This window comes from Thamnophis sirtalis, unplaced genomic scaffold (assembly GCF_051295495.1).
Source record: "Thamnophis sirtalis isolate CommonGarterSnake01/CBP01778 unplaced genomic scaffold, rThaSir2_p1.2 scaffold_4, whole genome shotgun sequence".
Lineage (NCBI taxonomy): Eukaryota > Metazoa > Chordata > Lepidosauria > Squamata > Natricidae > Thamnophis > Thamnophis sirtalis.
The window spans coordinates 36,461,253-36,477,761 of NW_028261384.1; the positions used below are offsets into that span (position 1 = coordinate 36,461,253).

General features: G+C 45.5%; 1 protein-coding gene across 3 annotated transcripts in view; it reads right to left on the reverse strand.

The window, feature by feature from the left end:
• Positions 1-16,509, reverse strand: part of DGKB (diacylglycerol kinase beta) — a 354,420-nt gene that overhangs the window by 177,431 nt on the left and 160,480 nt on the right. For all 3 annotated transcript variants that reach the window (XM_087712751.1, XM_087712753.1, XM_087712752.1), the window contains one exon: positions 6,373-6,533. In XM_087712751.1, coding sequence (XP_087568877.1) covers positions 6,373-6,533 — 161 coding nt within the window. The remainder of the gene's footprint in view (positions 1-6,372; positions 6,534-16,509) is intronic.

Consider the following 16,509-nt stretch of genomic DNA (forward strand, 5'->3'; position numbering starts at 1 on the left):
GCAGATAACTACCCAACCGCCCTGTTTAGGGTGACCTGCTCCTTACTCAACCAAGGAACTGGGAAAGACCCCTTGCAGGATAGGGCTGAAGAATTTGTTCAGTATCTGCAGGATAAAATCGCTCAGATTCGGACAGGCTTTGACTCTGACTGGGTAGATTCAGGCGAGTCGACGGGGATGAATCTTGTGGAGACCATCTGGGATGAGTTTGATCCTGTGACCCCCCGAGGGCATGGACAGGATTATGGGGAGACTCAGTGCTGCCACTTGTGTGCTGGACCCGTGTCCCTCTTGGTTAGTCTCGGCTTCCCGGGAGGTGACACGAGGCTGGCTCCAGGCAATTACCAATGCTTCATTGAGAGAGGAGTTATTTCCCACTGCCTTGAAGGAGGCGGTGGTGATGCCCCTCCTTAAGAAGCCTTCCCTGGACCCAGCTTCTTTAGCCAACTATCGTCTGGTCTCCAACCTTCATTTTGTAGTGAAAGTTGTCGAGAGTTCGGTAGCACATCAGCTTCCCCAGTACCTGGATGAAGCAGTCTACCTGGATCTGTTTCAGTCGGGTTTCAGGCCCAGATACAGCACAGAGACGGCATTGGTTGCATTGGTCGATGATCTCTGGTGGGTCTGGGACAGGGGCTGCTCCTCTGTTCTGGTCCTATTAGACCTCTCAGCGGCTTTCGATACCATTGACCATGGTATCCTACTGCGATGACTCGGGGGAGTGTGAGTGGGGGGCACCGTTTTACAGTGGTTCTCCTCCTACCTGTTGGATTGGTTGCAGTTTGTGTTGACTGGAGGGCAGGGATCGACCCTGAGGCGCGTCACTTGTGGGGTGCCCCATGGGTTGGTTCTCTCACCCCTCCTGTTCAACATATATATGAAACCACTGGATGAGATCATCAATATGCTGATGATACCCAACTTTTCATCTCTACCCCAAACCACCCATACAATACCCTCAATGTGATGTCCTGATGCCTGGGGACTGTACAGATCTGGATAGGGAGGAACAGGCTCAAGCTCAATCCCTCCAAGACTAAGTGGTTGTGGTTTCCATCATCCCGATTTGTGCATCTTGTTCCATCTTCAATGATAGGGGGAGAAATTTTAGCCCCCTCAGAGAAGGCCCGCAATCTGGGAGTCCTCCTGGATACATGGCTTAGTTTAGAAGAACACCTGACAGCCGTGACCAGGGGGGCCTTTTACCAGGTTTTCCTGGTACGTCAGTTGCACCCCTTTCTGGATCGGGATGCACAGTCACTCATGCCCTCATCCTTTCTCGCCAGGACTACTGTAACACTCTCTACATGGGGCTGCCCTTGAAGAGCACCCAGAGGCTTCAACTGGTCCAGAATGCGGCTGCGCGGGTTATCATGGGGTATCTAGGTGCTCTCATGTTGTGCTCCTTTTGGGTGGCCTGCACTGGTTGCCGGTTGTCTTCCGGGTGTTAATTATGACCTTTAAAGCCCTCCATGGCTTAGGCCCAGGATACCTGCAAGACCACCTACTGCCATCGGTAGCCTCCCACCGTCCAGTGCGATCCCACAGAGTTGGCCTCCTCAGGGTGCCATTGGCCAGACAGTGTCGGCTAGCAACCCCCAGGGGGAGAGCCTTCTCTGTGGGAGCACCTTCCCTCTGGAATGAGCTGCCCCCGGAACTTCACATAATCCCTGACCTCTGGTCCTTCCGACACGCCCTAAAAAGTTGGATTTTCCAGCAAACCTCGCCTGAACAAAATAAAATAAATGATTGATTATTGTTAATTTTTTAAAATGTTATTGTTAATCTTAATTGGGTTTGTTTTTTGGATACTTTATCTAATTTTTAAAAACTTTTTTAATATGTGTTTTTTAATGTTGTACGCCTGAGTCCTTGGGAGAAGGGCGGCATATAAATCCAATAAACAAACAAACAAGTAGGCGGGCCGGCAACAGAAAGCCCCTTGGTGGGTGACAATAGTCTTGGCTGCTTTGGCCTTGTCATCCACCGGGATCTGCTGGTAGGCCTGTACCATATCCAGTTTGGCAAAGATGCAGCCCTGCTCCAAGGAATGGAGCAGGTGCTGCACCACAGGGACTGGATAAGGGTTTGCCTGGAGTCCGAGGTTGATGGTCGACTTATAGTCGGCGCAGATCCTGATAGACCCGTCGGCCTTAACTGGGACCACTATGGGGATCTCCCACTTGGAGTGGTCAACAGGCCCCAGGACTCCCTGCGCCAACTGCTTTTCTATCTCGGCATCAACCTTTGGCCTCAAGGCAAAGGGCACCCTGCGAGCCTTCAGCCTGATAGGGGCAACCTGGGAGTCCAAATTCAAGGAAATAGGGGTACCTTTATATTCCCCCAACTTATAGTCGAAGACGTGAGCGAAGTCTGAAATGACATACTCAATGGTAGGTGGAGCGGCCATGGTTTGATGAACCCCAAGAGGGAAAGGCCCCGCAAGGGGAATCAGTCAAGCCCCAAAAGGGCAGGCAATGGCTTTCCCACTACCAGGACAGGGAGTTTACTGTGGAAAGCCCCATAATCAACCCACACAGAGTAACTGCCCAGGGTGGGAATTTGAGTCCCCTGGTAGTCCTTGAGGGTCATATTGGGTGGTGTCAGGTGGTTGTGGGAAATGGTCGGGCACAACTGGGAGAGGGTGGCCCAGGAGAGGGAGCGGGAGGAGCCAGAGTCAACCTCCATAGTGCAGGGCGATCCTTCAAGCAGCTCAGCTGCGCCGGATTGGCTAAGGCGCAGGCCACCACTCCGACAACACCCAGCCCAGGTCCAGCAGGCCCAGTACAAGTCAAAAACCTCTCTCCAGCAGCACAGCCGAAAGGCACCCGCCATCCAAGCAACGATGCTGATGCCACCCAAGTGCCGCCACCGCCACTACCAGCCAGCAATGAGATGTAAAAACACAGGAACGCCATCCAGGGGCTGCCCAAGAGTGGCCCCTCCCAGGCACTCACCGTCCAAGCAACGCCACCGCCGCCAACATCTGTAAAATGCCGCCACCACTGCCAGCCAGCAAGGATGTACAAAAACGCAGGAACGCCATCCAGGGGCTGCCCAAAAAGTGACCCCCTCCAGATAACCATTTCCTTGGCTCGTCCGGTGGTCAATCTCTTGCAGGGACTCCTCATTTTTAAAAACCAGCGACTCAGTCCTGAGAATTTGTTTGTTCTTTGCTCCTTGCAAGCCCGAGAGTTTAGCTCGGGCAACCATTTTCCATCCCGCACATGGGCAAAAACCTTTTCTCCTTTCTTTGATGATACCACAATTTATGGTTATGAGGATTGGAAAGTTTTTAATCTACTATCAAGAGAGGAGCTTAGTGACTGAGTAGAATTGAACGATATTAAATCACAACAATTAAAATTCCTATCTGATTATTCATTTATATGGCAATATATTAAATGTTCTAAAACTACACTTAACTTTGTCATACATACTTTACTGCCACATTGCAGTATAAACCTCACAGTGAACACAAGTTGATTTCTGTTCCTCAGAAGTAGTAATACAAATGAGGATCTTTTTCTACATGAATCTCAGTAAGTTCAAAGAAGTTTCTAAACTGTCCTAGAGAACATTTATTGATCATTCTAATTTTTCTTGTTCTATTATTAACATGGTTATTTTTATTTACTTATATTTATTCCATGCTAGTATTGTCTATTCTGTGACAGATAGATATGGGATGAATGGATGGATGGATAGAGAGGGAGAGGAAGAAAGAAAGGGAAGGGGAAAGAGAGAGGGGGAGGAGGGAGAGATAGATAATGCAGCAGATTTGGAACTTCTTTCATACCAAAGGATAAGAAATTGCTTCTCCTATCACTAAAAAAGTGATAAACAGAAGAAAATTGTGCTATTCTATTCAGAGGATGAATACCTTAGATCAAGGCTGTCATATTCTGGCCATGCCCACACCTGGGTTTAGCAAAGGGGGGAAGTTCCAATACATGATGCTACTGTGACAACGTGAGTTTGACACCCCTGCCACCTCTGAATATTAAATACTGAAGACAGGAAGGCAAACATTTCTGTACTGTAGAAAATTGTAGATTTGTAATAATTAGAGACATGATACAAACAAACCAACAAAATATACAGTTCAAATACTAGTTGGATCTCGTCATTGGATTGTAATTCAACAAGTACTAGAAATTTCTGAGTGACTGTAATTAGCGCTTTAATATATCCTGGCAAATAATTTGTAATAAATTATATATTAAAAAAGATTTAGACTCCTTCATACTCCTAATCCTATATACAGCATTGCATTAAGAAAAACATCAGACATTGTCCATGATTTTATACCCAGACCATTCTTGGTTTCAGCTTAAATTCTTTCACAGCAATGTTTCAGAGTTTCATACAGGAGTCTTTCTCAGTCCTATCCAGAGGTTATTGGAATTGGAGCTGGAATATTTTGCATAGAAAGCACATGCTTATCATACATACATACATACATACATACATACATACATACATACATACATACATACATACAGGGCGGGGCATAACCTTTTCCTAGGGGGTCACAGCAACACTTGTAATAACAACACAAATAATTCATACACCATTCGAAAGCCCATCAAAAACTGAGTTTATTGACATGATTTAATAGTCAGTATGACCACCATTAGCCCTTCGAACAGCATTCAAACGAGGTGGATAAGAACACAACAAATCTTCAAACAGTTCTGTTCGATTTTCCAGATTTTTCAACACAGTTTCCAAATTCATTCTCAAAGTTTCAACCGAATATCGATTTTGACCTTGCTCCTGAATCATCAGAGCTTCCACTTCATCCTTAATTATGGCCCCAATGTTCTCTGCCGGATTGAGATCTGGCGAATTTCCCGGCCAGACGTCATTGCCCCAAAATTCGACATTGTTTTCCTTTAACAATTGCTGAGTCGCATTTGCACGCATGCAAGGAGCTTTGTCATGAAGAAAGACAGCCTCACCAACCACCAAGACATTGTCTGGATCACTGAGAAATGGAATGACATTCTCCAATAAAATTTTCTCACGGAAATAACTGCCATCCCAGGATTCCCCTTTATCCTTCAAAACCCAATGCAGTTTCTTGGCTGTGAAAATGACGAAAATCCCGATGCAAGTCGGATTGCGAACGATTTGTCGATATCGTTCATGTTTGGTGATGTCGTCGATGTCTTTAGCCCAAATTCGATCGTTCTGGAAATTCGGTTTTCGAATGGCATAAACGAAGAATTCGTCAGATGGCGCCAAATGAAGAAAATCTTCCTCGGTCCATTCAGACAACCAATCGCACAACCAAAGCCGATCTTGAACGTGTGTTTGAGTTTTCAATGGTTTGCAAATGACGTGGAATGGCTTCAAACCTTCTCGTTCTCGATATCGGCCGATTGTCCTTTGATCAACTCGTTTTCCACGAATTTGAAGGATTTCTTGGGCCACTTTCGGTTTCCTTTTCGTTGTTTGCGACTGCCAGTTGCAATGATGGCTTTGCTTTCTTGGGACAGTTGCAGAGGACGCCCTTCTCCAAATTTTGTGAAACATTCTTGGGCTGTTTTGTTCCAATTATCAGTAACCCACTCCGGATGACGTTTCAATTTGTTTGCAATCCATTTTCGATTGATAAACGTCGCTCCAGCATCGCGAGCCTCTCGAAAGGCAATGCATTTTATTCTGTCAATGATCCTTTGTTCTTCCGAATCGAATTTTCCAGCCATTCTTAAAGCAAATTTAACATTTAATAGCTCATTCAATTCAGTTTTTTATGGGCTTTAAAATGAGGTGTCGCGGAAGTTGTAAACTGCTGTCGATCTTGCTGTGACCCCCTAGGAAAAGGTTATGCCCCGCCCTGTACATACATACATACATACATACATACAGTACATACATATGGTACATACATTTCTTTTTCTATGTCACCAGGAGAGTCAACAACTGGTATAGGAAAGGAATAGGCAGACTAATATGTCATCAATTACCTGTCCATTAAAGGGTATATTTAACAAATGTACTTCAACAGCATTCCTCTAAAAATCTGAATATTTACTAACATGGCAGTTAAGAGGTGTTAATGAATGATTCATCCTTGATATTTGTATAGGCACCACTAATTTAGTGCTACAGCTCTTCATACAAACCATTACAAACAGTATGATTATATTGCCCATGCAAGAACAGGTGGAAGAGCTTGAGAAAATAATTTTACTTTGACTATGTAAATACATTTATGCAAATTGTGTCATCTACGTATTCCTTTTGCTAAGAAAAATGAATTATTTGCATTCAGCCATCCCTCATTCTAAACATGAACTCAAAATAGTTATTTTGAATAGGAAAAAAAAAACCAAATCATATGGGAATATAAATAAATCTTACCACTCCAATTGAAAAGTAATTATTAATGATGCTGTAAGGCACAGGATCTCCTTTTTCATCTTTATCGTTAGGTATGACTTCAAACTTCCACCTGTCCAGCAAGATTTCGGTACTGTTCTCAATATCTTGTAAAATCTTGAGAAGATTCTCCCCTTCATATCCTTTTGAAAAAGAAATAAAACAGGGATTTGAAATGGCAGATTTAGGAACCTGGTCACCATCTCACCATTAATACATGAAAGATACATTTAACCTAAGCCAGGCATTAACACCTATCTGTACCACTGGTTCTGCTTCAATGACTTGCCACCATTTCAGCAAAGGGCACAGACATTGGAATTAAAAGTATGGTTTTAGCATCTTCTCACCATTTAGGTAGCTGAGTTGGGAATCAGACATTGCACTGCAAAACATGAAACAAAGCAACTAACTAGTCCACCACAAACTTTATTAATAATCACTTGGCTCCCTGTTTATTGCTGAATAATTGCAAAATAATTGTATATTGTCTTAATTGCCAATGCACAGTAGCAGTAAGTGTAAGCAGTAAGCAGTAAGTGGGTGAAGAAGTGGTAGCAATGCTGAAGCAAGCAATATCAAAGCAAAGTTCATTAATGGCATTATGTTAAGAAATACTCAACTATTATTCCAAGATAAGGTTTCAGGGGGGAAAAAAACTTCAGGGACCTTGATTCAATGGATTTCTGTATATCAGTAACATCACTTGGAAAACTTAATCATTGGTCATAAGGTCCTATCTTTCAGAATATTTATATGCAATACAAAAATAAAGGTCCAATCAATGGAATATTATAGCTGGATTGATATAATTATATTATTTCATTATGTTAATTTTAAAATATATTTATGCATCAAATATTTTCATAAATCTAAACTATTTGAGTGTAGAAATACAACTTTTTGATCAGTGTCTCATCACTGGAATGTGTTGTGTTGGTACATGATACTCCTTCCAGTTTGCAAACTGACCAATATTTATGTTTCTGTGGACTGTATCTGTATATGATTTTTGATAGCCAGGTAGCTAGCTTTCCCAGTCTTTGGGAACCTAAATCTAACCCTATTGTTTCTTTTTTCCCAAGTAATGAATGTTTTTAATATTTTATTTCTGTTATACAAAAGATACAGGCAGCTTTATTTCTGCAATGTTAAATATTTATTTTCTCAATACTCCTGATGTTACAATACCAGCCATTCCTACCAGTCAGGTAGCATACAAGATTTGCTTGCCTCTTAATAGGTATCAGCTGGCACCCCTTTGCTCATGCTTAAGCCTCTTACAATACCTTCTATTCTTTTTGTTAATGGAAACGTGTGTGGAAAGGACATTGGTCTTACCTGAACGTCTATTTTCTGAGGGGAGGAGGGAATGGTCACACGTGGGTTTTATCACAGCCTGATTGGTCCAAGACTGAGAGGAAATCTATAAATACTGGTGCCTGTCCACTGTTAGCCCAGATTCTCGAACATGAACGGTACAACTGAAAAGACAAGAAAACAACAACACAACAAACCCCGGGAACCCCCCGGGCCCTCCCCTTGGCCCCAAATGACAGAACTCAGGGCGGGTTGTAACCATTCCCTCCTCCCCTCAGAAAATAGACGTTCAGGTAAGACCAACGTCCTTTTTCCAGAGTGGGAGGAGGGAATGATCACACGTGGGACATACCCAAGCTAAAGTCCCAGGGAGGGAAACTAGAACACTAGGGCCCAAGGGGAGCCTCAGCCGCCACCCTCTGTAGAACCCTACGACTGAAAGACGCGTCCACAGACGCAAAAGCATCCAGACGAAAGTGCCGGATGAAAGAGGTTGGAGAAGCCCAGGTAGCCGCACGGCAGATGTCTTCAAACGGGGCCCTCGTGGCGCACGCTGCCGTGGTTGCAGCGCTCCTGGTAGAGTGCGCCGTGATGCCTGACGGAACTGGTTGCCCTGAGGCCACATAGGCCTCCGAGATGGCCTGATGCAGCCAACGGCCGATGGTAGCCGAAGACACCCTCGAACCCAGCGCCCCAGGTTGGAAGGAGACGAACAAGGCCTCCAACTTGCGGAACTCCTTGGTCCGCCGGAGGTAGATCTGCAGGGCGGCAGACATCCAGCCGATGCCAAAGACGTTCCCTGTCATTGGACGGACCCAGGCAAAAGTCAGGCAGGACGATCTCCTGGGCCCTGTGAAAGGGGGTATTCACTTTCGGGACGAAGGCCGGGTCAAGGCGAAGGACCACTCTGTCCTGGTGAAAGTGACAAAAGTCGTCCTTGGAAGACAGGGCGCCCAGCTCGGATATACGCCGGGCGGAAGTGATAGCCACCAGGAAAACCACCTTCAGCAACAAGAAGCGCAAGTGTACAGAACGGAGGGGCTCAAACGGAGCTCCCGTTAAAGCCTTGAGGACTAGGGGAAGATCCCACGTGGGAAATCTATGAACGGGGGAGGCCTAAGATTCGCCGCCCCTTTGAGGAAGAGCTTGACCAGAGGAGACTGGGAAAGGGAAGAAGACCCCATCCCACCCCAAGACCAAGGACAGGGCAGCCACTTGGCGATGTAAGGTGTTCTGCGAAAGTCCGTCCTCCAGACCTTTCTGGAGGAAATCCAAGAGGTTGGGAATGGTGGCCCTATCGGGAGGAATGCCCCTGGGAGAGCACCAGCGGACGAAGGCCGCCCAGGTGGAGTTATAAATGCGGGTCGTAGAGGGGCGACGGGCCGCCTCGATGGTGTGAATGACCCCAGAAGACAGATGAGCCCCCCTCAGAAGCCGCCGTTCAAGAGCCACGCGGTCAGCTGGAGCCACTGAGGTTCCGGGTGAATCAGGGCCCCCTGTCGCAAGACCACTTCCCCTTGCGGAATCCTCCACGGGGGAGCCACCGACAGCTGTACCAGGTCTGCGAACCAGGGCTTCCTGGGCCAAAACGGGGCCACCAGAATGACCAAGGCTCCTTCAGCCACTACCTTCCTGACGGTCCCCGGGATGAGAGGAATGGGGGGAAAAGCATAGAGAAGGCCCGGGGGCCACCGGCTCCTGAGGGCATCTGTGCCCTCCACCGAACTGTACTGGAAATGGGTGAAGAACCGCGGAAGTTGGGAATTCTCGGGAGACGCAAACAGGTCCACCTGAGGGGCCCCGAACCGTCGACACATCTTCCGGAACAGCGACGGGTGGAGTTGCCACTCGCCGTTGTCCAGAGTCGCTCGACTGAGCCAGTCCGCCTGGACGTTGGAGAGCCCCGAGATGTGCTCCGCCAACAGGGACTGCAGGTGTTTCTCCGCCCATGACCCCAACCGTAGAGCCTCCAGCCAGAGAGCTCTCGAGTGGGTTCCGCCCTGACAATTGATGTGTGCCTTGGTGGCCACATTGTCTGTCAGGAGGAGTACGTGGCGCCCTTCCACCGAGGAGCGGAAGTGACTCAGGGCCAGTCGCGCAGCCTTCAATTCCAGCGAATTGATGTTGTGGCGGAGGTCCGTGGCCGTCCATCTGCCCTGTGCCATCCAAGAGCCCACCAGGGCCCCCCACCCGAACAGAATCGCGTCCGTGGTGACGGTCACCCTGTTTGGCTCCCAGAAACAACACCCCCGCTGGATGGCCGGGGAAAGCCACCACGCCAGGGAGGCACGGACTCCCGCCGGGATGCGGAGAGCCCGAAGGGAGTTGCTCATTCGTCCCCTCTGAAAGGGGATGAGTTCCCACTGAAGGGGCCGGAGATGAAGCCTGGCCCATGGAACAATCCCGATGCAAGAGTTTCAGTTTCAGTTTTGGATTATTTGTATGCTGCCCTACTCCAGGAGGGACTCAGGGCGGCGAACAACTCAAAGGGGAAAGGGAACATAAACAACAGTACACATAATTAAAATACACGAAAATCACACAGCCATACCAGTTGAGAGGGGAGGGGAACTCGTCAACCCCAGGCCTGCCGGCACAGCCAGGTTTTGACGGCTTTCCGGAAGGCCTGGAGAGAGGTGATGGTCCGGATCTCCGCGGGGAGTTCATTCCAAAGGGCCGGAGCTGCTACAGAGAAGGCCCTCCCCCAGGTAGTAGCCAGATGGCATTGGCTGGTGGATGGAACCCGGAGGAGGCCGACCCTGTGTGATCTGACGGGTCTTTGGGAGGTAATTGGCAGCAGGCGGTCTCTCAAGTACCCAGGTCCAATACCATGAAGGGCTTTATAAGTTACGACTAGCACTTTGAAGCGTATCCAGAGACCGATCGGTAGCCAGTGCAGCTCGTGGAGGATAGGTGTAACGTGGGTGTACCGAGGTGCACCTACAATCGCTCGCGCAGCTGCATTCTGAACAAGTTGAAGTCTCCGAATACTCTTCAAAGGCTGCCCCATGTAGAGCGCATTGTAGTAGTCCAGTCTTGAGGTCACGAGGGCGTGAGTGACCATCTTGCCCAACAACTGTGACAGAGAGAGGATGGAAGTGGACCGCTTTGTGCGAACGCCTTCCACCAGCCGACAGAGGCTTACCTGCCTCTCCTGAAACAGACGCACTCCCCCCAACCTGGAATCTATGACTGTCCCCAGATGCAGGATCTGAGTGGAGGGAGTAAGATAGCTCTTGTCAAAGTTTACTGAGAACCCCAGGGCCTGAAGGCTCTGATTGGTAAGCCGAAGATCTGAGACCGCCTGAGACAGGGATCCCGCCTGAACTAAGACATCGTCTAAATAACATTGGATCTGAACTGGCACCGATCGCAGATGAGCCGCCAGAGTAGCTAGGACCTTTGTAAAGGTCCACGGGGCCGAGGCCAGGCCAAAGGGAAGAGCCCTGTACTGGTAATGGCGGGACCTGTGAGAGAACCTCAAGAACCGGCGATGAGCGGGCAGGATGGGAATGTGAAGATAGGCCTCTTCACAGGCCAGGAAATTGCCTTTTCTGATACCCTGAAGGATAGACTTGAGAGATGACATTTTGAAACGCCAGTAAACCAGAAACCTGTTCAGGCGCTTGAGGTCTAGAATTGCTCTCCAGCCCCCCGTGCTCTTCGGGACCACGAAGAGATTTGAGTAGTGGCCCAGGCCCCGTTCCCCTGCGGGAACCGCCTCCACCGCTTGAATTTCGAGGAGGTGGGCGATCGCCTGAACCATCAGGCGGTGGCGCTCCCGGCTCCAGGACGGAGGGAACGACCGGAAGAGGTTTGGAGGAGTGGAGAGAAATTCTAACCTGAGCCCGTAATGGACCGTGGCTTGGACCCAGGCGTCCGACGTGATTTCATCCCACCGGTCCGCATAAAGAGCGAGGCGGCCGCCGATAGGATGACTTGGGTTCGAGTCACTTCCCTCTGCAGTAGGGACGGCCGCCTCCTCCACAAAAGGGCCGCCGAGCCTGGCCCTGGAAGCGATTCCTGTCTTGAAAGGGCTGCCCAGAGAATTGCCTGTCAGAAGAGAAAAAAGAGAAGCGCTGGTTATAGCCGTAACTAGGAGCCCTATACCGTTGCCAACGGAAGGGACACGACTTGTTCTCGGCCTTCTTAGCCATGGAGGGAAGGACTTTCTTCTTGTCCTTATCCTCCACTAGGATACGAGTAAGGGCCTCCCCGAAAAGATCGGGCCCTTTGAAGGGGGCAGCCGCCAAATCCCACTTCGCCTTGTTGTCCATCTGCCAGTGGCGTAACCACAGGAGCCTACGGGAGGTGACAGAGGTGGCCAGGGCGCTAGAAGCAAACTTGACCGTATCCAAGGTCGCATCAGCTGAGAACTGACATGCTGCCAAGATCTTGACCAGATCCTGATGGATCCGGTCTTCCTGTATGGGGATGCGCTCCTGAAGCTTCTTAAGCCACATGACCGTGGCCCGGTTAAAATACAAAGCCGAAGCCGCCGACTTAATAGCCCACGCTGTGGCGTTGAAGTTCTTCTGCAAGGTAAGCTTTGCACGCTTATCCTCCGGCTTCATCTTGTCCGCCGCATCGCCTGATACCACCGGGGAGGAGGACACCAGAGCGGCCACAGGGGTGTCAACCGTTGGAAGCTGAATGGCCTGAGCAAAGGTCTGCTCAACGTTATAATGCCGATGGTCAGTACTGCCTGGAGAAGAGAAATTGGAAGGCCTAGCCCACTGGTCAGTCAGCACCTCCAAAAACAAGGGAGGGGCAGGGATCTCCTCCTTGTTGGTGGCCATGGCAGAGAACATGACCATGTCGGGATCCCTAGGGGGGGCACTGAAGGGTTCCCAGTTCCGACCTTGGTGGTGTGCCTCGCCTTATCCAAGAGAATTTTAAACATGGCAGGCACAAAGAGGACCTTGGAAGAAGGCTCCTCAGAAACAGTGGCATTCTCATCATCCGAGAATCCCATCTCCTGGGGTAACTCCCCCCCCCCAAAGAAAGAAGCCTCACTGACCATGGAAGGAGAAGAAGCCCGAAACTGAGCCCTGCCGAGCCCTGCATGCCTAGAATAAAGGGAACCTTTGTCCCGCTGGGCAATGCCCCAAGTGATGGCTGCAGAAATAAGCCGTTTAATCCCTTCAGGGAGATTATCCAGATCCTCCACATCCCCATAAGTAGAAGCCGGGTCCTGAGGAGCTGGACCAGACTGAGAGAGAATCTGGGCTAACAGTGGACAGGCACCAGTATTTATAGATTTCCTCTCAGTCTTGGACCAATCAGGCTGTGATAAAACCCACATGTGACCATTCCCTCCTCCCACTCTGGAAAAATGGAGGAAGCTTACATAGTCCTATACTACTTCTTTCTCACAATAATTTTAACAGTATGTATGTGAATGTGTGCATTTGTGTATGTATATTGAAATGACTACTTCCATCTGTATATTATCTATATATTAGTCTTTCTAACAGCTTATTTAATGTCATAATAAGAATCTGGGGAGACGTTTCTATCAATGACACTTTCTATATAACGTGAGAGAGACTGGCTATAGTCTATGTTAGTGGTAGTCAACCTGGTTCCTACTACCCACTAGTGGCCATTCCAGCTTTCATAGTAGGCGGTAGGGGTTTGCTGTAACTCTGCTTTATAAATTTTATAAAGTAAAGTTATTTCCCTACTTTATAAATCACCATTACTGTGGAACTGGTGGGCAGTTAGAAAATTTAATTACTAACAGAGATACAAAAGTGGGCGGTAGTATAAAAAGGTTGAGTACCCTGGTCTATGTGTACACACACACACACACACACACACACACACACACACACATATACATACATACATACATACATACATACATACATACATACACACATACACAGTATATACATATAAAATTAATTCTGCATACCCAGAATTATGGGGATTATGAGAGGGAGGTTTTATGTGTGTCTGTGTGTGTGTACAGAGAGAGAGAGGGAGAGAAATGTGTGTGTGTGTGTGTATGTACATACATACACACACACATTCACATGCACACGCAAACACACACATCAGAGGTAGGTTTTTATCAGTTCACAATGGTTCAGGTGAACTGGTAGTGGTAATTTGGCCACAGAACTGGTAGCGACCCAGGCTGGCCACACACCCAAACCAGTTCCCCGATCACCACTGCCATTGCCTGCATGCTTTTTAGTAGTTTTTCAGTTCTTCACACATGTGCAGAACAATTTACAGTGAACTGCACACACACACGTGCAAAGCATGCACAAAACAAACTGGTAGCAATACCACCTCTGATACAGATACTTACAAATACATACATAAATGCAGCTGCTATAATTATTTCCATTCCCTAGAATAAACCACTGTCAGGATCAGCCTAAGAACAACATAGTCATAGAACTATAATTTCTATAATTCTTTCAGATAAGAAACAGAATCTTGTTAGAAAAAATATGTATTACTCTCACCCTGATGGATATATCCTGGGAAATTCTAGGGAGTGGCTATCCTAACTCTCTTCACCTATTTCTGATCCATTTCTGGGCTATGTTCTCTTTTGTCTTGTTCCTTCTCCTTATAATGTGCTCCCACCTTCTGGGGAAACTGCTACTTCAGTGTAATCCATCAACCACTTCCCTTTTCATAGACATAATTCATCATAACTACATCTGAAGCTAAATAAACTTTTAAAATATTTTTTTTATTTTGACATAGAAAACTGTTCCTAAAAAGATAAATAAAAAGACCCAGTGGAAAAGAGCAGCTGGATCTTCTCCCTACACGTTCTACTGGCCCCTATTCTGCACACACAATCTATTTGCAGGAAACTATTTGTGTGTTTAGCAACAAATTTTTTGCAGCACTCTTTGTATTTGTATTTATAGCACTATTGATGGAAATAAAAGAAAAAGAAAAATAAGAAAGAAGCAGGACATTCCATTTGATTTTTTTCCCCAATGCTAAATAACAATTACTTCGTCAGCAATGAGAGATAAAGTCCTCAGCAAGGAAACATTCTGTTTTACAGATATTTTTATTTCAACTATAATAACAATCCTTTACCATTAAGCAGAGTTCCAGTTACGTGATTCCATGAAAACACACAACAGCCTTCACACCATTATTGGGCATAGCCTGACAATCTCTATTGTGTTACCAATTTTTTTTATTGTATTTAACAATATAGTTTCAATTGTATGTATGTACACAATGGTGTGTTGGTTGAACGGTGGAGGAAAAATAACAGACTTAGTACATTGTTTCTTATTATAAGATGCTAAATGAGAATTACTAAGCGACATATTCAGCAGCAATGGAGTAAGTTCAATGTATGCTAAAGGTTATTTGTTTAATAATTTATAAACCATGCAAAAAGTCTGTGTCACTGAGAAGGGAAAATTACTTACCAGCATAAAAAATTGTTGTTATCCCTTCTGCTCTCCAATCCTATGAAAAGTTTCAGAGAGAAAAAAATCAGTCTTATGACATCAGCTACCATAGGGAAGGAGGCAAAGAATGGTGAAAGAATTTTTCTAGGATTAACAGTGGGTTTGCAAAGTGATTGAGCCCTATTCCAGAATGGATAGAAATTATGGGATTTCAGTAATAGCATCAGAGAACATGAGTTGAAAAAAATTGAATTATAATCATTTATTATGTGACTCCACTTTATTCTATTCTGCAGAAGATTCCAGACAATCAAGGAATGCAGAAAGAAGTTCTAGAGAAGAGCTTAAGGAATACAATGAAGAATGTTGGTTTGTGTTGTTTGTATATCCTAGTGGCAAAACAGTGTGTACCACAGATAAATATAATTGAGTTTAGTATAAAATGTTAAATCACATCCATATTCAAGAAGTACTTTTGTATGAATCAGATTTTTGTCATCTCTGGATAAAAAGGGTCAAAGTTCCCCTAGAAAAATCTATCATTCTATTGAGCATGTGAGGTGAAATATTTGCAACTTATTTACAAGTGATACTTTTTAGTTATAATGAATACATCAGAAGATAGAACATTATTATGTATTAAATATTTGAGGTATTCTTAAATGCACCTAGATAATCAAATATATTTTATAGATGTAGAATGTGCACATAAAATGAGCCACACTTTATATACAAATGGCAGGATATCTTCTTAAAATCTTTGGAAAAGTTAGGATTTTTAATTTGAATTATACAGAGTACAGTCATTAGATCAACGATTTTAGGCAAATGTATGCATTGAAATTCAAACATATCCCTGAACTGAGTAGTTACAAAAATACTCTGTTAAGGAAGTGAGTTTTTGTTGCTAGGAGGGGACTCAAAGATTTAATATGTTATTGATCTAAGATACAGAAGGTAATTGCAAATTAAAATTAATTTAAGTAAATAATAGAAATTTGTTTAATGTTTTATTAGTTTACTAAAATTTAACAGAAGTAATCTGAATTGGGCAATCATCAGAAACTAATTTCACAAAGAAAAGAATTCAAGAAAATGCCTTTAAATTAAGTATTGTAAGAAATAAAATGTTGAATGTTTCATACAAAATTGAACTCAGCCAGAATTTAGTGCTGCCTCCTAAATGAACTCCACTTAGTACAATAATGTCATCATTCTAATAATTATGCTTTATTAACAAGCTTCTACATATAGTATTTACAAAAATAATATCTCTTCTAAATATCCTTTATTTACAGGAAAACAATTCACAAGATGTGAGATAGATATGTGAAAATAAAAAAGATAAAAAAAGAACCGGAGTGATTTTACTTTATTTTCAAAAATTAAGAAAAAT